Here is a 22,619-nt window from a genome sequence, read left to right on the forward strand (position 1 = left end):
ACTCGTACTGGGAAGTGAAACTAATAGGAGAAAATTTCGCGTGATGAGGGAGTAGGATTGAAATGTGAGCTTCTAAAGTGTAAGAGGTATGAATCCGACGATGTGAGAGTGTTAGAAGTGACTTAATTGGCATACTATAGCAGCTTATGGAGACAGTGTGAAGGTCATCTGTAATTTTGGAATCTCTAGTTTGACAATTGGGATTGTGAACAACATAACAGGCGAGAAACTAACAACTCCCATCAGTAGGATTTTCGAAGAAATCGGATAATCACCCCATACACATTATTTGCGTTAGAGATTAAGTACATGTCGCAAAGGAATAACTTACCAAACGGGCCCAGCTGAAGTCAGACTACTCTGAAAAACTGGTGATTTCCTGATAATTATCGGCTCCAACCATTAGTCAATCCTTTATCACCTAATGTCATAGATGCCTTCAACCTACGAATGAGGTCTCTTATTTACTCTTTGAGAAAAGCCTACGCGTGTTTCCAACCTATGGTGGACTACAGAACCATAGCAAAGTACTACATCGTAACAACAATATCTTTCCCAACAGCTTTGCTCATCAGGTCAAGCTATTTGCATTTACGAATTTAAATTCAACCTTCAAAACCACATCTCAGACGGTCCCATGGGGATGCAAACGTAGATATCCAAACGAATCATAAACTCTCACCATATGCCTGCCTCAATTGTCATTTGTTCTGCCAGATATTTTTCATTTGGAAGCCTATTAACAGATCCGATTCAAGTTGTCTGTATTCTAATTACAAAGCAGAAACATAGCAAAATGGAAGTCTCCTAACAACTGCCCCCCAAAATGTCAAAACAATGAAAATTTTATCTAACAAATTTGGTGGCTTGTGCGAGCTACTACGTCATTATAATTGTTTTGACCGATGTTGATGTTTTGAAAAGTTTCACACTTTGCTAAATTTGTTACTCAGAAACTAGAAGAATTTCGTGGCCATATAGATTCAGGACGTGCAATCAAATGCATCAAGCATGAGTTTGATGCCCCTAAATCCTGATTAATGCATCCCTCTACATCCGTTTCGACGTTGGCGTTGGGAGCTGCGATCAACAGCCATTAGGTGGCCTGTAATTAAAGTACATGTTGCTTATCAAAATGCGATAGAAACAAACTGTGTGATCTGACCTTTAACAGCGATGCACCAACCGGTTATGATTGTAAGGCGGTATATACAGCGTCTTTGCAAGTCGCTACGTATAACAAATTCTTATTTCCATGAATTGATATCCAGGTCATTGTTGCTGCATTGTTGCTTGCCTTTTTCTTTTTGTGTTCACTGGTTCGTTTTCATGTAAAACACATTGTAACTAGACGTCAAGCAGTCCTTGTGGACAGGCTAGAACAAGTTTGGAACTCCATAGTCAGTAGAACCACGAATTCAGTGATGTTGCCCTTTCGTGGATCAGGCATCTATATCGTCTGAGTTTCTGTAATGTTAACGAAGCCAGTCTATGCTGAAAAGCACATTATAAATGTTTCACCCTTCTTGAGAATCAGAACCGAATCAGAACCACGAAGCTCATAGATTTTCAAATTCGCGACATTCCCGCCGGTGGTTGAATACTTAAGCGTTCGATCTCGAGCGTTGATGGCTGAGCAGTAGTATGGTTAGCTCTTACATTTCATCCTTCTGTTCAAGCATAATCTTAGATAAGAAATCTTACCCGCCTATGTAGTACCTCTCTTTTACGAGCAGGAGAGCATAGGTAGTTATCAAAAACGTTTAGTGGTGCCGTTAATCGTTGAACGATATGATTCATCTGTACAGCACGTATGAGCAGAAGGATAGGCGAAAACGCACCGCTTTGTCTCACAGTGTTCCGTGCTAAAATAAGCATTATACACCTTGGAGATACAAGCGAGCTTGTATTGATCTAACAACAACGCAGGGGATATTAACTGAGCGAACGGCTCTCGAAGGTACAATGAATATGTAAAAACCATGATTTTGAGACATTGTCAGACATGACCATGTCGTGCCATCAGTAACGCTCCTGCATCCAGGCCAGTGCCTTTAATGCGTAGCTCCTCTCCCGAGCTCCCCAAATAAGAGTCCACAGACAACCATGTCCTTATGGATCAATTATATCAGCTACCGACTCCAATGCACACATATCTATCCAATCTTTCACAATCATCGATGAACGAAATTGTGACAACTACCACCATTGTACAACAAGTGCGCGGTCCCTACGGTTGGTGACATGATAATGAGTTGATATGTATCGTTTGACTCCACCGGTCAGCCTCAAGCGCGATCCTGGAGTGCTTTGCTGAAATTGATCAACGGTAAATTTTAAAGCAATAACTCCGGACAAACAAATGATCTTAAGCTCTGCAGTTTAGATATGCCAAAAATGCAAAACAAAAAAGGGAAAAGGCACAAAAATTCTTTGGAAGTGCATACGTCTAGATCTCTCGTCACAATTATTTTTAGGATTATCAGTATAAAATGCGTTTTGGACGCCGCTCCGGTAAGAAAATATATTTTTCTGAGTATTATCAAACTTAGTGAAAATGCGCTACAACAAATCTGAGATACTTTGATTGAATTGCTGGGTTGACCAATACACCAATCAATACCTAGGTTTCATATTAAAATGGTGAAATTTCTCATAAATGTGTATTTAATTTGATCCTATCCATTGGTGTTGTGGATGACTACAGACTATAACTCAATTTAGAAAATGGCGAAAATGGAGTGTCTTACGTCAGCTCGGCAATAATTATCTTTAGTTTTAACTGATTATGGGGTTTGTAGAATTCATATTCACGACACGGCACAGTTGTTCTTGTGAGTTCATATCAAGCAGAGAAAACAGTGAACTCATTTCCTGCTCTTACGAGGGCTCTTCAGCAGTATCTGGGTTGGAACTCCTGACGGCTGACATGCGATGCGAGTGTGTCACCACTGATCTACAGGCGTACGCACTGGAAATAGTAGGAGGCAAACATGCCCAGAATTGAGTGATGTTACTGGTTTAGTGCTACGTGGCCAGGGATTTGCAATGTTGATGTTATTCGATGAGAGTGAAGCTCAAATTCAGTTTTCGCCTTTTTTGGTGTAATCTGACGAGAATAATTGCGTCAGGATAGACGTAGACTGTTCAGATAAATGTCCTCGCCAAACTTGATTACTGTTTCAGTTCATACGATTTCAATGAGCGGGTGTTTGATGGAGATCTACAGTACACCAGTGAAACCAAACGTGGCCTTGGTCAACCCCCATACAATATGCGTGACAGTCTGTGCTTCCATCGAGGACCAGGTCCCACAGCGGCAATTTTTCTCGGGTCGATTCCATACTAACTTGGTACCGTCTTGCAATTGACAATCCATAGGTAGTACAAATGTGATAACGCAGTATTCGTAGTATGCGAGCGCTAACTGAGTGGCGAGCGATCTTTTTGCCCAGTTTCGTAAATGAACCCCAAAATTATGCAAACTAACATCTCCAACTGCAGTATCGGATGTCTGTAAACCATATGTCAAGCTGGGTTGACAGATCAGCTGCCACTAAAGTGACAGGACGTAGTACAGACTTGTTTGAATGAGCTCCACATTCAGGTTTTTGGAAGTTTTTGTCAAGTAACATCAAGAATAAAATGTTCGCAAGACACATCTGGCTGTATCACACGCGACAGGTTATTTGAAAATTCGCACATCATAAGGATATGCTGATCCGACCAAAAAGCCTACGAAAAGAATCAGACGAAATTCTCAACTTTGCAAAAAAGTAAGTTGACACATACAAGCAAACTATCGTAATCGACGCTTTTACTTACAGCAATATTTGGTACCTAACTTACATGCTTCTCCAAAAAGGCACCAATATTTCAGCTGCACAGCTTTGTTCAAGCCGAAACAGTGGCTTTTGCACACTGGTTAGGGAGGTTTGAACCACAAATTTGTAACCGAAACACACTGAGTCATAATTTGCAAAGGTATACCGGCTTGTTTAAGGTTTATTATGAATTTTAAGTGGATGGATTAATCAGTAATCTGGAATTTGTATATCGTTTAGCAAAGCTGGACGTAAACATCAATTGCATGTCCGCACAAGTAGACCGCTGTACTCATGCGATTTTGAACTAGCCAGCAAACTCTTCTCTGGTAATATTAAACAGGGATGACTGCGGAATGCACTGAAAACCAACGCACAGAAAGAGAACACATCACTATTCTGTACTGAGGACAAGAACGATTTAAGCATGCAAAAACAGAGGCCATTTTGCACAGATGAAAAAGAATAAATGGTCACATTCCTTGTTACCCAGGGGCCATCATTTTCTTGTACAAGATGATGGTAATCAAAAGTTCTAATCCTTAACTCATCCTTCGCTCGCACTGTGCACGTAATGCACTCCTAAACACACGTTTCATCAAGGAACGCTGCCAAGTTTGCATTCTGATGAACTTGTTAAATAATAAAGTTACTGTACTACCCACAGTTTCTTTGGTAGCTGGTGCGCCGGAACCTTGATTTATCGGGATTCGTACATATGATGCTTAGATGCGTGAGAATGCGACGGATGACAGTTTGTAACTTATCAGAATGGAAATCACAAAATCAAGTTTCTCGGCGATTTGAAAAGAATTTTTGTTAAGACCATTTTATTACATCCTCATGAAATGTAGGGAAATCATTGCATGCATTGAGTAAAGGGCACAAAACACCAATAGTAGTGTTTTTCTCTCCCTAATAGAGGCCATACAGAGCGACAGGGTATTTGGCCCCTTCTGAGCAATACCTTCGTATGCATCGCACACCAGATAGTCTTTATGACAGCGATATTTTTCGGTGAATAGATAAATTGAGAAGAAAGAAGATACGTTGGGCCTGTTTTTCAACCATCTAGTTGGTTTGGACATTAAGGTTACCTAAGTGGATTATTGGAATATATGACGCGAGACATCTGTCAAACGGCACAAGTAGTTTATTTAGGGTGATACAAATGAACTTGGTACGTTCTAAATCAGGTCCATAGGAAATGAAGGTCATAATTTTTAATTGTCAGCGGCTATCTTTTCTTCTGTGGGATAAAACTTGGGGAAACGAAGCGGAAGCCGTGATCAATAGCGACAGATTAAGTGAACCAAAGGAATGATTAGACACACTTGACACGTCGTACGAAATACATATCATCCTTAGGGCAGTCCTAGGTTTGTGATTTTGGGTTCTAATACTCTTAATAGAAAGCATCAATAGGCTATAGCAGCCATCCAATTAATCTCAACATTCGTGATATCTAACTATTCGGTTTTTCATTTTGATTCAAATGCAGCTATCCAAGATAAAGTGGCTGTCGAAACTGCTTCACAAACAGGAGAGATTCAGGTTTTTTGTACAGCTTATGCAAGAGGTTGTATCGATCATATCTTCACCCTCCGACAGATCCTGGAACAGCAACACTGCTTCCAGCAACCAACAATGGTTGTTGTTCTTGATCTGAAAGCCACCTTTGACTCTGTGGACCGCCAAGCACTGTGGCAGTGTCTGTGGAGCAAAGGTGTCCCCTGTAAATTCTTGGCACTCATTAAGGCGCTGTACGCCAAATCCTGCGGCCATGTGAATGTCTACATCACATCAAGTGGTGTCCGACAGGGCTGTCCTCTTTCACCTTTCCTCTTCACTTTCGTCATTGATACGACCATGGAAGACTCAATACCAGCCTCTAATGCCTATGGGGTCGAAGTGCTCCCTGGGCCTCCGCTCACAGACATCGTGTACGCAGACGACATAGCTCTTCTGGAATCTGATCCCGTGGTAATGCAAACAATATTAAGTAATCCAAATAATGCTGCCTCGCGGTTTGGCATGCGCTTCACACCTGCAAAATGTAAAGTGCTACTGCAAGACTTTGTGGGCTCGAACCCTAGCCTCATGCTTCCGGATGAACCAACTGAGGTAGTTGGCAAATTTATTTACGTGGGAAAGTGTATCAGTCCCGGTGGTCTGGCGAAAGATGATATTTCTATCCAGATTGGGAAGGCCAGTGCAGCTTTTGTGAACCTACGTCACCTGCAGCTTAGGCGAGACATTAGCTTCTCTGTCAAGGGATGGATCAGAAACCTGGCCACTGCTCGCCGAGGACGTCAAAAGACTTTCAGTGTTTGACCATCGATGACTTCGGAGCATTGCCCGAATCTGGTGAGAACACCGGATCACCAATGCTGAAGTACGTCGAATGGTATTTGGGAGAAATAACTCATCCTCGATAAATGAGCTGATCATAGTGCATAGGTTGCGCTGGCTTGGCCACGTGCTGCATATGCCAGTCGACCGACTTCCTCGAGGGTTCCTTTTGCACAACCACGTGAAGGGTGGAAGAGAGCCAGAGGCGGTCAAACAATGACTTGGCAGCGAAGTATGAAAGTCATTACCAGCAAACTTAGCTGCACTGGTCACTGCCGTCTTCCTGATTGGGGACCCCGAGACGGGCCACATCATTGGCCAGAAACATTGTCAGACATGGCCCATTCACGCCCTCAACGGCGCTCGTGCATCCAAGCTATTGCATCCAAGCTCATTTTCCAACCCCCCCCCCACTTGACAGGCCACTGACAGTGCTGGATTTATACACCAATTTACCATCACCCGCCTGCAATGGGCAGCTACCTATCCTTCCCCCCCCCAATCATCGGTGAACGAAACTGCGGCAGCTACAACCAATGTACGACGAGTACACGGTTATTACAACTAACAATGATGATGATGTTGTACAGCTTATGCATTAGATTAGGGGAGAAAATAAATTGCCAAGGGTTCCAGTATGCTTTCAAATGTCTTTTAAACAAGTCAAATGTTTCTCGTCCAGAAAAAAGGCTTCGCTGCATAGCAAGACAAATGAATTTCCTACTTGTCGTTCTCGGTGTATTTTCAGACACAACTGTTTTACTCAGGACATAGATCCAGATGTAGATGTAAACAGCATTTGAACGAAAACCAAAACGCAGCCGACAGACAAAGGGCAAGAAAAGAAATTTTGGCGAGACAAATGTTTGGCCATAAAGGATGACCTAAAGTGATCAAGAAAGTGAGGTAAGGGATCATCGAATTTTCATGATCTGATGCTCTTAAATGCACACCAATAGGTAAATGGTTCTTATTCAGGCGTAACAACAAGGTAATACAATCAACAACTGTCTTAGAATGTTTTATAAGGGCATTCTTGCATCTATTAAGTAAGGCATATATTCCCGGAGGGTGACAAAGAACGATTTGATGGTCATCTAATTCCCGTATAGCTCTTACCGCAGACATCGCGTGTATTACGCAAAATGGCCAGCAAGTTGATAGCAAGGGTAAAATTTCCTATTTTCCACGTAATCTTGTCTAGGGAAGATGTCAAAGAACAAAATGATTTGGAATTTAAAAGCACATGACCAACGTGATCATGCCATGTTGCGTCATGTTAGGTTAGCCATACAATCTTAGAGGATCCTATGCAATGAACTTGACGTGATTCACAATCGCTCGCAGTAATTGATGGACAAATAGTCTCAAAATCTACCCCCTGCCTCAGTATAAACGCGTAAACGTGGTATATTTGGATGGGTTTAACTGTTGCGCCGTATTGCTTGTGAACACTCAGGCCTCCGTTAGTGTAGAAAATGTGCTACCAGAGCCTGTTCCATCCGCATATTTCTCTCTTCGTCACCTTTCAGAGTCGAATAAAGAAATGGAAAACGTGACGAAACAAGTCCATGACGCGGGATCAGTTTGGCTGTCTTGGACGCACTGTAGGCTCACATCTCAGTACAGGTGTAGATCTTAAACTCTGTGGTAAACATACCGCTCAGTTTCCCTGGTTCCATTCCATTTTAAAAGTTTTTTTAGCATGAAAAGGTAACACAGAAGCTGAAACACTTGGGAATTCGTTGCACAACAAACGGTTGCAGTCTGTTCTGCTTAGTAAGCTGATAAATGCGCTTTAAACACCAAATCCGGACTGTAGTTTACGGTGTATGTTACATTTCAGAAAAGATATTTTGGTTACCGCTACGAGTGACATCCTCTCGCGCACGTGGTAAGATACTACACTTAATATCAATACTCATAGACCTGAAGAAACAGTGGACGCTTTGTTCGTTATCAAGAAATTCGTCCTCATCACGTGCCGACTGTTATACTTGCTGCTTCGTCAATCTGTGGTATCTGTGGCTGACCCGCTCCAGTGCCTAGTTGCCGAAAAAAAGAATAACAGAAGGGAACACAACAGCTATATTCTGAACAAGCGAGTGCGAGAGCAAAAGTTTCAACTGCCCCACGCTATTTAAAAGGGACCTTCTGACATTGATCCAGGCTGTCTGATAAGCGTTAGTGAACACCCATCAACATCGATCGTGAATCAATGAAATGCCTGAACGCAGATCACATACGCTCGTGCTTCTGTGGCGTGCATGAACACTCATCAGCTTTTGCTGAATTGATTGAATAATTGACAGGCCTGGATGGTTGCTGGCTTCTTGTTGAGATTTTGGTGGAGCAGCAGGTTTCGGGCGTTCTGAGGTTACATTCAGGAATTTGACCTTCCTGATACCGACCATGGATAACCAAACTGACTAAAAACTGCTTTAAATGTGGCCAAGTAGGGGACGTTGGAAAGCAATGAATCGCTCATCAGCCTCACTATATCCAAGTAACGTCCAAGTCCTTTGGTTTGTCTTTGCACGTCAGCAGTCTAAATAAACGGACAATCTTTTGACGCATCAAACATCATTCGACCACAACTCAGAAACGGGTCTCTGGTATCACCGTGTACTGTTTTGCCCTCAAGAGGGCCCAACATTTAACTCTTCGACTGCCCACAGCACAGCTGTAATCCGATTTGGTTTTGATAGCAGACTCATTTAGAACTGTCGGAGAGTTTTCAGCAGCCTTATGAATAGTGCATTGCGCCTATGCAACGTATTGTGACTTCTTAGATATCGTACAAAATGAAACATGGAGCAGCCAGATTCAGTTACATAAGATTATCATGAACGAGAAATTCAGCTGGGTTTCAGGTGAATCTGGCGTCGAAAACCACAGTGGTTCGCAAATGATTTTCTGGGTCAAATAGATCAGTGTCCAGCCGCTGAGGAAAGCAACCATCACTGGTTGGTATTTCGACTTCTTTGTTTTGACAGTCGTAAGGATCCCACACAGTCCGTCTACTAATCATATTGTACATAAAACTACTGTAAACAAACCCGACCATTCCTTTCATGAAATAAGCGACATCGATTAATTTGCCGCTGGAAAGCGCACACGGCGGATGTTGTTTGTAAGCAACTGTTCCTTCATAATCCTCTGATCCGGTCAGAAATTACACTACCTCTGGACTCCTGATATCTCTGATATACTAAGAAACCTATTCTTGCAGTTAATAACATAATAATAACCTTTAACTCTGACTTTTTTGTGCCTATCTACAATGCCAAGAGCTGAGATACTGATGGTTTGCCAAACCCTAGCAGGAGCAATGGAGGTTCCAACCACGTACCTTGCACTCAGTGTGCCTGCGCCCCTACCACTGAGTTTAGCATGTATTCTACGACTACAATGTTTTTACTATTTTCCAATCAACTCGCTATCATTTATCAGACAGACTTACGGACAACCCTTCGGGTGGCTTTCTTGCTGACTCAAAGGAAAAACATTATACAAGAGCGCCGTACTTCTAAATTCTCTCTTTCTTAAACTTCCGGGATTTTGACCCGCGTTTTACAGTAAACAATGTGAGCACAACCCAACTAAGCACAGCCGAATAGTCATCGACTGCCAGAATCAGCAATGTTTAAAGATCTTTAATCAACAGCTCTCCAGTCTCTCCAAATTTTAGCTTGTGTACTCAAGAAAATGAAACGCTGTGTGCATATCTCGTCCGATATAAGTGTCACTTTTAATGTGAACGAGTCAAGTGGGAATTCAGTGAGCCTGTTGGCTGATTAGAAATTGATTACGTAAGGGAGAAAATGAGTACCATCCAGTTGTCCCTTGATTTCCTTGACGCACTCAACGCCTTATTTTTGTCCATCCACTGGAACATAGGCAGTAAGTCCTTCTTTTGAACTTATCTGGGAACATTGTGTGATTAATCTGAGCGCGTTTCGACTTCTCCAATCAAAGAGGAGTATCTCATTTTTAAAAAAATGAGATTCTGATAATATTCTACAGGTGACAAAATGAGAAGCATGGTGATGTTAAGCACTGATGTGGAATGATGATTAATTCTCATAACGGAAGAAAACGGTCATTCTTCGTCCTCGTTTTTGTGAGACGGCAAAGTCTGGTTCATCTGGTACGACTGCCCATGCCAAGCATGTGTTTAAAGAAAGCCATTCTTCTACTTTGTAAATAAGTGAGGCTTATTAAAAATGTAACCGTTTATGAAGTACAACTCAGGCCGCATAAGGAATGACATCATGGGTCTGAAGGCCGAATACAAAGCGTTAACCAATAAGCCATTGAATTCTGACACTCGGCCAGTGGAATGTGACGATCTTGAAAATACTGTGCAAAACATATACATGAGGTTTTGACATTTTTCACAAGTATGCGCCCGTCCCCTCTACTGTCAACATTACGTGCAACAGCGGACATTACAAAATTATGCACGTGATTCCTTTTATCGAGTGGAAAGCTTTTAGCCAGTTGTTTTTTCAACTTCGATGGACGGTTTCTGTCTGACGATGACATAGGCTCGCCATAAAGTCAGATTTTTCGAGGCATTTTACGCTTAACGACGTGTAAGTTGAATAGGAAACAGAAACCAGTTCGGAAATTATTGGTGCCTACCGTGAATTCAGACAGTTCCCCCGAAACACTAAAACGACTTTTTTAAACTTAAAAAACAAGGGTATAAAGGGCACAGGCCCCAAATAGACGCATGTGCACAAATTCAGCTCTGTTTTACCAGACATGACACTGGTACTTGGTGGAATTTGAGCCTCTTTCTTTGCACGACCCACGTAACCCAACTTCTGCACTGGCCCATGCATCCTGGTCAGCTAACGATAAAGTGTAAGAACACTGGAATCGTGTTTCGCTTTTACTGGTCAGCATCAGCAATGGTTCTTGCGTAATTCCGACCATCTGAACTGTGAGGCGTGTCCCTACAGTCGACGCACCTTAGTTACCATGCCTAGAAACCCCTGACGCTAAAAACATCTAGGACAAGACATGGTCACGATCTCGATACCACCTTTATGTGCATCATCCCATCACTCAGGCATTAAGCTTTTCATCCCCTTTTAAGTGATTTTGATTCCAGCCTAAACTGATGCAGTAGAAAAATACACTTGTCCCACCTATCAGATGTACCAGCTTTTAAATCCCGGCATTAAAAAAGCTGAATTGCTGATGATCTCTGAAAAGAATGCCAAACAATTCCATTTCTTGCTTTTGTTTACGTAGGCCAACCAGAAAGATATAGTGATACAAAGACCAAACCTGAAATACTAGCTTGACTGAAACATACTTTGTACCCGAAACAAGAAGTCAATTTTTCTAAAAGATTTTGCTCTCGAAATCCAATCTGCTTGTGAGCTGAGTACCTAGCTTAGAAAAGAGATCGATATTTGTCTGAGCATCTACAAGCATGGGAAAATCTTATTTATTACTGAAACCCAAGACAATGTATGACCTAGGAAGTTTAAATGAGGTCTTTTGTTGAATTCCAGCAGTAATGCTTGTGCAGTCTTCTGATGCAGTCACTTTGAGTCGGCAACAAAGTATTTGCTCAAGTGCATTCCAGTCTGATAGTTCGGGCGGATAATGGATGCGAAATCAAACAAAGGACCGTATATTTTGAGCGGTTGAGTTAACCAAAAGAGTTTGCTCAAATGTTGGTGTTTTTCTTACCCAGATCCGATTTTATACCAACGTTTTTCTTGTTTTGCGATCCCAGGCAGCTAGATCCCGCAGTCCGTAAATGAGTATCGTTTACTAGCCACATTCCACACTGCTGAGACAGTCTTCCATCAGTGAGCAGTCAATTATAAAACCCCAGCTTTATTCCAGTAGCATTTTCTAATGTCAGTCAAAATTTTGTTCGGCAGTGGAAGTTTCTGAAGTTTCTGGAGTTTCTGAAAGCACTGTGCAGCCGTATCAACCTTACAAGGAAACATCAGTAGTGCGCATTTCATGAATTTCTAGGATGATCTGAACGCTTACTAGCTAGACCGCTCACGAGCGAGCGGTCAGTACCAATAACTCAGACAGAATACAGAGCTACACCAATCACGGAATGTACACGTGGTCACGACTTGTGGGCTACTAATTTTTAATGTTTACTGCCTCAACTTTCCATCCAGAGTGTTGGGACCAATCAAAAGCTAAAACTGTCATCCGATTTGAAGCTACTTGTTAACTACGACTATGCTACCCAGTCCACCAGCCAAGTTATCCTTGTGTACGCACAACGAAACCTGTCACGCTGGTATGCCTGCGTTAACCATATGTTGTTCAGACGTTAAGGTAGACAGAGGTTTTCGGTTACCGAAACTGTAGCAGTTATTATGCGGTTTATTACCAAAAAAGTTGACAGCTGATGGCGATAGAGATTATAAGCATTATTCACCCAAAGATCAAAGGGTCGTTGTGCGAAGCTATTGTGTACAAACGCAAGACAATCATAAGGTTTAGCAGGGATGTAGGCCACACCGTCCTTAGAATGTAGTAGTTTATGCGGGCAGGGGTTGTCTAGTTTCATTCGGTTAACTCGGTCGAGTTGGATGCCTATCCACTAGAACATACAGGGTTATTGGTCTAGGCAACTACTAGTGTAACGATGATACTACTGATCGGGAGGCACGCGAGTAGTATATGTTGTTCGTGGAATTTTGCTTTGCGTCGATTGAAAAAAGGAATTCTGTTGTGGAATTCGCGGGGCCACTTTGTAACATTTGCTTTTATTTGACCGACGAATGATTGGAGGCAATGAATCTCCAGCAAGACTCGTTCGGGAGAAGATCTGTGTCCAATTTTTGTAACTAAGATGCAGACTAGAGTTTTGCTTCTTGTTCAATGGTCTGTAACCGGTCAGTTGGCATTTCCGAATAAATAACTCCGCAGCGAAGGCATTCGTCCTTTCACTAGTATGAAAAAGCGATATGACTGTGGATAAAGCTCAGACTTTTATGGTTAGACCACTGTCGATTCTCATATTCACAAAACAGCCTCCATGAGTTCCGCAGCGAAGCATTCGTCCTTTCACTAGTATGAAAAAGCGATATGACTGTGGATAAAGCTCAGACTTTTATGGTTAGACCACTGTCGATTCTCATATTCACAAAACAGCCTCCATGAGTTGTGACACTGATTGAGCAAAAATGAATGTAATGATATTTCCCCAAAGAGAGGCCGAATAGTTTTAATAGATTTCTCATCCTGGTGGCCTGTCTGAGGAATACACTCATCTATACACTGACGTTTAAGGGGGGAATCAGCTGAATCCTAGTTAAACCTTTCGTTTGAGATACTCTTATTCGATTAAATTCGTTGCACAATAGTGCCCCATGTCTAACTTAGTAAGATATTCGAGACGTCGCACCAAATGTTTTTGTGTAACACACTTCATAGTGGCCCTGAAAACTCTCCGGCAATCCAACGCCAGTTTCACCCTTTTTAGAGCCACCAGATAGACATATTTCTCAATTTTCTGTTTGTTCAAATTTATGTTCTACTCGGACCCAAATAGTATGAAATTTGCAGAGGCTCCGTTATGTTTTAAATTGCATAGTACCCCAGGTATCCCCATACACAGTTTGGACGTAAGTTACTACTCAAGAGGTCAAAAAGATTTCAGCAAACATACTCTTGGAAGGCAACCTAAAGTATCGGAAAAATGTAACTTTCCCGATAAAAACCACTTCTGATCGAAATTTACCTGTTTAGATTGCACTTAAAAGACTAATCATAAGCCAGATTCGAAAGCACTGGTTGTGTACGGACAGCCATCTAACTATTTCCGATCTATGCTGGCATGCCACTAGCATGATCAAGTGGAAGAATCGTTGCCCAGTCTGATACTGAAGGACGCCTGACGAGTGCGGCGTTTGTTCACAGTTTGCTACTTTTCCAATTTAATTTTTTTTCACGTTTTCTTTGGAGTTCGATAAAATTGCTGAATTCGTTTGCAAATGATTTCGAAGCCAGTCCTTCAGGATGTTGTTGAGCGTTGAGAATTTGTGAGGAAGCCTGGTAACACAAGGTGCTGTACTGTGGGGGCCTACTTTGCAAAACTACTAAACAATAGAATATAATAGAGTGGTAATACCGGGCATGCGAACACAACTAACACAGGTTCAAACTCAGCATCGCAACAAACGATCCTGGTATGACCGGCACAGGTACACCGTCTGAACTGATATCTATCGCAGTTTTTTCACAATATACACCAATGATCCATTATATGGTACTAAAAGATTGCAATACACCTGAATGGAAACTATGATTCAGTAGCGCGACTGAAACGAGCTGTGCATGCCATGCAGACAGCATTACCCATTAGCTTCCCGCCACCTGGTATGTCCAACAGAACTAAGTGGATATATATTCCGATGGATATTTCCCTAGTTGGTAGCGTAATCGCTGTTCCGAAACAACCATCTACGAATACTTTTCACAGTACTTGACTTAGTGATGAAAATTGGACTTTGTCTTCAATTTTCACAGCTACAGTCGTTCATATAGGAGTCATAAATGGTTTCAATCATGTGTTACTCTTTTCAGACAAGCAGTTGACCCTTGCCGAGTAACCATTTCCAGTTAGACTCAATGTTAATTATCCCTTTTGGGAATTGATACCTATTCACCAGTGAGTGCGGAGTAGACCGATTGGTTCCAGCAGAGTTCAAAAACTGAAAACAGATGTCACATCGAGATGAAAGTCTCCAGCTGCTCTAGCCAAAACTTCTACAAGAGAGCCACAAGTCAGATCGCTTTATAGTCACCTGATGAGACCTAATAATGTCGGAAACCTTGTGCCTGAGGTTCTTTGGGGGTCCCACTGCACATACGTTATATGACTGGGTTTCGCATAGTGTTGACGTTGTCAATGCTTCTTTTCGATTCTAGCATGGGTAGATTTTGTGATCCAGTAGTTGAGAATTTGGCCGGTAGATGAAATCAGTCTGCATTGAAGGGTCCACTAGCATAATGTGGCCACTTTCTCCAGCACAGCATATCTCAGGAATGCCCGGAGTGTTTCCGAATGTCAGCCCTGTGTACACGACAGGCAGCTCAGTAGCCAAAGTTCACTCAAGGAGTTGACGCAACATTATATGGTCTTGTGTTGCGCGACAACTTTCCAGATGAAAGATTGGCTCTCTCTCTGTTTATAGCGTAATAGTGTAGTTACGCACTCGTACTGGATGCTAATTTCTGTGACGGAAGGATGGTTGGTATGTAATTCTTCCATGACCAAGTTAGTCACACTGCTCATCAGTCGCTCGCGGCTGAGTTACCTGATCCTGGTTGCAAGCTCGAAACCTTCTTTATCCCCATAGGTGCTCACTGCTGATGAAATTCTATAAGGATGGAAAGTCTGGCTCTTCAGCATAGGATGGATCCATAGACGAGGAAAAATCCAGATTAGAAGACATTCAGTTCCGATTAATTTTGCTTTTTTAATCGAGAGATTACTCAAACCGTTGTAATTATGCATGTTATGATGAGAAACGTGGGTATTTGCTTAGGAAGAGTCTGCTTACTTTTAATTACAATGCTCTGATCACAGGAGGCATCCTCACTATTGTAGTAAACTGTCGATTACAATAATGATAAACACAGCAATTTGTTACTGTTTACTTTGCTCTACATGCAGTCACGCTACTTCATACGAAGAGGGCTGTTCACAAACGGGCTACCCAAATTTCTGTCTGTTTTCTTCGCAAAGATGGTATTTGTCCTTTGGATGCCAAATTATAGATAATTTCCAGATTTTCACTAATGTCGTATAATATTGAGTTGAGCAGGACGGTCGAATTAATAAACCGCGTATCGTTTCCTAATCCAACTGATACTTCACCATGGAGGAAAGCATTTTAAACTTACTTCTCTTCTGGGGCCCGGAGAAAAGCAAATTTCACTTTTTCTGGTCTGTATCAATTTCGGCAAACTGACAAATAATCAGTGGAGACACCAGTTTTTTTTACCAATAATTCCACCCGTTGTCATTAGATGCTGGACTATTGTCTATTTCGGTGTCATTTCAACGTCGCAGCTGACTGCTTTCTCAATGATTCAGTTCTGTCAGCCTCTTGCAGTCAGTTGTAACCTCTTTGTCCGCAAACTTCATTGAATTCGTGATACACAATGTGAACAGTTTATTCCAGAGGCAGTGTACATCATTCATATATGAGAAGAGTACAGAAGACTTGATTAATACATCATAGCAAATTTAGCTCCAGTGGTTTTTCTGAGGAAGTGAATGGAATAGATGCTGTGGAAACAACCTAATCCCATTCCGCTGAGTACACATTCGAAGAAACTCAGCCATGTATTGAAAAACAAAGTCGTGGTACTTACCGTACCGACCGCACGTTTGCTTGCCCAATAAATTTCGATTTGATTGAAATGAACTGACTGCAACCAGCAGGCAATTATTTTTGGCCCCCTGTAGACCCTCTTAAGAAAAAGAAAGAAAGCGTTCAGCTGTAGCACCCTTCCGGTGCCTTACTGCCATGCCACCCGAAGGAAGCACGAGGGTAGGATACTGCCAGGTTGCCCAAGCCTAGACAGGGGAAGTCGAGTGGTGGAGGTCGGATTCGAACCACGAACCTTCCGGTCAGTAAATTCGCGCTCTAACCACTTGGGCCATCTCGCCCCTCTTACTTAAGCCCGAAGCTTACTTGGAAAACGTTTAGAGAGCTGCCAACTTTGGTGATCTCGGATAGGCTGGGGTCGGGCATTTCAAGCAGAGCAACTACACACAATCCGTATTCGTCTTTATTTCCGACGACAAAAGACGGCAAAAGACAGTATCGTTCCAATTAGCTCTAAATAGGTTTAGTAACCAAGTGCATGTTTTCGTCCATCGCATGGAGTTTTTGGTTGTCAGGCTTTGGACACACAGTATGCCTAGTATATATTACTACTTAGCTCATCACCTTAGTATCTGTACATTTTTTACTGTGAACGGACAAGTCCGTTAGTATAACTTCATGCAAACTAGACAGAATGCGAAAAATGGCTTACTTGTCCTAAAAAACTATAAAAGCTAATTAATGTGTCGATGTTCAGTTGGGTTGCCCGCCGATGCGTTGTAAAAATTATGCTTCATTTTGAGCACAAAATTCGATATAGGACAGACATGTCGGTATAATCGCTGAATAAATTTGACCACCTCGTAAATGATGTTTCATTCAAAATGCTTTATGAATGTCTATGAACGGAAGCATTCCGACAGTTACATCATCAAGTTTGAAGTTTTTAACGTTTGCTGAAATTTCGGATGATCTCTGTTCACAAACTCACTGTGCAGTTCTCAAATTTCTACCCGAGAAACGCACACGACCCACATACTTGTGGGACTTACGCAAGTGTTTGGTAGACATAAACAAATAGACGGCAGAGAAGTATATGCCTATTTATTGTAACTCAAGATCCATTCTAAAATGTGCATATATTATTGGAGAAATGTGAAAGAGAGAAATCGATCATACGCTACAAGGATATTTTGAGATAGTAGATATATCCTGTCTTAATAGGTGGTTATTGGTCCGAATACCAGGACCTGATATTTCGTAGATGGGGGGAAAGCAATATCAAACAAGCTAGTATCAGTCAAGTTAATAACGTAGCTTTTCTTGCGGGAAAGCGTCACACTCAGTAGCTGTACGTGACAGACCATACACATAATTAGGCGTATCAACCGCGCGAAAGTTCAAATTAGGCAAAAAGTTGAAGAGTTGTAAGGAAAAGTGTGTGAGCATAATCGAAGGATCATTAATGCATCAACAGATCGACATAAATATCAAGCGACATCCAAAGTTTTGACGCTGGCTAGGCACGCCGCACGGACTAGGCAGGGTGTAGATTCGACAAATTTGGAAGGATTGAGGTGCGAACCTGGCATGTACGTCCAGAGTATCCCAGTGTGAAACGAATGTAAGAGGCGATTTTACGTCATCCGAAATGATATGTTGCAGTCAGAGAACATCAGCAAGAACAGCATCGGTTTTCGTCCATAGTGGAAAGCCTAAACAGACCAAAATCTTTGGAAACTGCACTTAACTATTGACAGCGTACACAGCCGACGGGATCTTAGGAGGGCATCCAAATGTAGTCATCAATTATAGCATCCCGAGCCATGATAACAAGACCCCAAATGCGACCAAAATTCATGTATTTTGCACAGATTTATTCATTCTCATCTCTAATGGAACCAAACAGGTGACTAGTGGGTTGCGTACGCCAGCAAAGTCATGTTTTTCAAGTACACAACTGGATGAATGCGGAAACCGATCATCTGTATGCTTTACTAAATCATATTGACCCAGGACGTTGCGTGCTTATACTGTCACCGGGGTGACTCAATCAGACAGGGGTGGCGCTAATCAGCTGCAAAGTATGGTTTCACAAAGAATACGGAGAGCGGTGTTTTTTTGTTACTCATTCATTACAGCAAGCGCCAGGTAAATTTGACGTATATGTTTCCAGTTAACCCCGCCCCATCACGCTTCAGGTCATCTATTTCTTACAACCCACTTCACTACTCCAATCCCCTCCTCTAACTTATAATAGCTCGGATAATATTGATCACATAGACTGCCACAAAAATTTTAAATAGAATTGGATATTCCCATTGTGCTGTGATAATCTGAACCATGAGATTGAAATCAACTCCGTTTCCTACTTATTTTTTTGTCACTCATTCATTACAGCAAGCGCCAGGTAAATTTGACGTATATGTTTCCAGTTAACCCCGCCCCATCACGCTTCAGGTCATCTATTTCTTACAACCCACTTCACTACTCCAATCCCCTCCTCTAACTTATAATAGCTCGGATAATATTGATCACATAGACTGCCACAAAAATTTTAAATAGAATTGGATATTCCCATTGTGCTGTGATAATCTGAACCATGAGATTGAAATCAACTCCGTTTCCTACTTAGACCTCTTCAACACTTTGTCTCGCATATTTTCGCAAAAGCATTCAACAATATCCTGGTTTTTTACCGTGGGCTTAGTTTACCAGACCATTTTTCTAACTCTTTAGCGTCAACGATCTGCTTAGCCGCGTCGCTGTCTTCTGCGACATCATTCATCTGAAGATTGAAAATGTGCTGGCATATACTGGCTATACATTGATGCCCGATAATATAAAACAAAACATACAGAGCTACTGTGATCACCGATGTTGATCCAATGGATCCGAAATTGTGAGCTTCCTCAGTGTTGTAAAATCAGGAATATCAGGCAAAATCAAACCATAAGAACTAAGTGTAAGGCCACCTGAGCAGGTAAATTTCCGTCCCGTGCCAGCTCAAGGAATTTAGTGACCCGCTGGTCTGGTCTCCGAATTTTTTTCCACTCACATATTGAACTAGAAGTCTACAACAATCACCGATACCGCCTTCTTTTTTTCTTGATATCACATCTGTTGTACTGTACTCAAACAATCCTTCATAATTCAGCTGGATCATTAATTAATTTGCCAGAGAATTTGTCTTAAATAGTATATACTACTTATCCTGTCACTTAGTATAAACTGACGTCCAACCACCCGTTCTTCACAGCCAATGGCCCATTGTATCAACCAATCTTAGCAGTGTAAACGCGGGATTTACTCAAAGCCCCTTTCAGTCCCCTGTTTACTTGAATGATGTCTCCGAGTGAGTTCCAAGTTTCAAGTAAATTCCACATAAGAACCCAAGCATACATAATGCAAACCAACCGATAGACGCAGTTGTGTATAGCTACACTTATTGACGCGATAAATTATTTATTGGCTGTCATTGTGGGTGGTGCCTAAAAAATTGCCATGAATCACTATGGAACCTTCTCGGCAATATGCCTCGTGAAGAAGTGTCCACCGTAAACGAATTCGTCCGCTGAATAAGATGTTTTGGCATAGATTCTAGCTAGATGGCTTTCGTTTTCTTCTATGAGGTGTGTGCAGTCAAGTGGAGGTCAGCTTTTTGACCCGTAATAGCATATCTTCTTGGCAAAGAATATCTTAAATGATCTCATTAGCACAAGACCAAGGGCTGGGCATTTGTGTGTTCATAAGTGAATGGATCATACACGATGAACAAATGTACTACAAATTTTGTGTAAAAGTAAACATTCAATTACGAACTAAATTGGTATAGACGGGACATTTAGTGCAATTTCACCCGAGTCTCCCTCTCCTTTCATACGCTCAAACTTAGTCTGTAGTTAAAATGCCGCCTCATGATTTGTTAGGAAAGATTTTCAATGTGTCAAAAGATTTTGACATAGGTATATACATACATATATGTTCCTCTTACTGAACTCTGTCACTGACTTATTTTCGGACGCTTTGTGCTTCTCCAATAATATTGCCCATTTTGAGCAGTCCGCTTCATGTAAAAGCATACAACTAATCAGTCTTCTTCGTTCGAGAACGGATCGCGCACCGAACTGCTCAGAAAACTTAAATGGTAATCTTCATAAACGAAACTACTCACAAGGTTGCTGAAAACTCTTTGACAGCCCACGACCGGTTTCGCCCTTCTTGGGGCTCATCAGGTAGGCGCAGTCCCCGAGTTTCCGTCAACCTGATGATCTACTTGAACCCAAATTGCACTGTTTTTCGAGAAATACACTCATCTGCAAATCAATTTGGTTTTCACGGGAGACTCAATTGAATCTCTCGTTTATGATGTTCTCCAGCTGAATGTGCTGCACACAGGCCGCCTCATGATTCAGTTGGCACGATATTCGAGATATCGAAGTGTATTATCATAAAGGTATGTCACTGTCTGTTCACCTGTAAATAATAAAAAATCGATTCAGCTGCAGCACCCTTTCGGTGCCTGGCTGCCATGCCACCCGAAAGAAGCATGGAACTGAGACACTGTCAGGTCGTTCAGGCCTATGCAGGGGATGTTGAGAGGCAGAGGTCAAGCTGGAACAACGGTTCTTCCTGTCAGTAAGTCCACGCTTTAACGACTGAGCTATCTTGCCTTTTTAATGCTTTCAGAGCTCGTCAGTTGGGGCAGATACGACGAATAGATACAGATGAGTGTATTTCTCGAAAACAGTGCAATTTGGGTTCAAGTAGATCATAAGGTTGACGGAAACTCGGGGACTGCGCCTACCTGATGAGCCCCAAGAAGGGCGAAACCGGTCGTGGGCTGTCAAAGAGTTTTCAGCAACCTTGTGAGTAGTCTCCTTTATGAAAATATATTTCGATATCTCGAATATCGTGCCAACTGAATCATGAGGCGGCCTGTGTGCAGCACATTCAGCTGGAGAACATCATAAACGAGAGATTCAATTAAATGGTAATCAACTACACTGTTTCGTTCGGCCTGTTACCACGTGCATGTAAAAGTGACAGTGCAACCGTCCCTAATTATATCAAATGAGAGTAAAAATAAGCTTTGCCAACACAAAAATATCATAGAAAAACGGCAGGATACGTTGCCCAAGGGTTTTCCTATTCTTGAATCAGGAGATCTATTCTTGGCAAGAAAGAACCACACAAAACGCATCAGTGAATCAATCAAAATCGGCTTTCCCTGAGTAGCGTCTCCCACACGATTTGGGGGTGAGGATATCAGAGGATTTGTTTAGATCTGAAAAATAGTTCCCTAGCTTTTTTTCTTTGAAAAAATTGTTAAAATCGAGTTAAAATCCGCGGCTTATTTGGGAAACCGTTCCGAATTGGTAAACCTGGTTCTAAATCCAAATTTATGTTTCAATAGACCCAGCAACCATTGTGTCAAAGTGAACCGCAATGTTGGCAAAATCCATGCAGCTCTACATAGGCTGGCGTGAGAACTCACAAACAATTCGGATAAGAAATAAAAAAACTCAGCAAGGCGGAGAAAATGGATCCCGACTTTGTTTCGCAGGAGTTCGAAAAGGGATTGACTCAATACTGCTGGACAACGTTTCGTTTTTGACAATTAACACTTACAGGTCTGGCGAGTAGGTTTCAAGCCTGATCTGGTTTTAGGGTGAAAGTAAAGCCATATCCATTCGCAAACCTACATGTGTTTGAGAAGTGACTCAAATGAATTCATCTAAATCTATCGTTTGCGGTGTTTTTTTCTGAATTAATCGTATTGACCTAAGCAACATATATCTCAAATGGAACGATATCCGATGTCTTGTACAATACTTCCTTAGGAAACATACCACTGACAAGGATGCTGAAAAAATTGATCGATTTTCTTCTTCTTCGAATTCATAGGATATGTACAGTCTTCGAGTTTTCATCAATGTCATATTCTACTTGAACACAGGTTGTAGGCGATCCGCAAAACAGACTCATTTGAAAGTCAGTATAACTAAAAAAGTAGACTCAACGAAATCCAGCAAAATCTCTCGTTTACAAAGTTCTTGTTCTGTGAATCAAATGAACCAAAATAAGGGTTAAGCAGTTCGTGAGC

The 22,619-nt window shown here is 41.8% G+C and overlaps 1 protein-coding gene across 1 annotated transcript; it reads right to left on the bottom strand.

The window, feature by feature from the left end:
* Positions 1-16,556: 16,556 nt before the first annotated feature.
* Positions 16,557-21,064, bottom strand: T265_13818 (hypothetical protein; the record flags this gene model as incomplete). Its single annotated transcript, XM_009170660.1, has 4 exons — positions 16,557-16,644; positions 16,708-16,861; positions 19,229-19,301; positions 20,990-21,064. Coding segments are annotated over 4 exons (390 nt in total), but the record flags the coding sequence as incomplete, so codon positions are not given.
* Positions 21,065-22,619: the final 1,555 nt, after the last annotated feature.

This window comes from Opisthorchis viverrini, assembly GCF_000715545.1.
Source record: "Opisthorchis viverrini unplaced genomic scaffold opera_v5_107, whole genome shotgun sequence".
NCBI classification, from domain to species: domain Eukaryota; kingdom Metazoa; phylum Platyhelminthes; class Trematoda; order Opisthorchiida; family Opisthorchiidae; genus Opisthorchis; species Opisthorchis viverrini.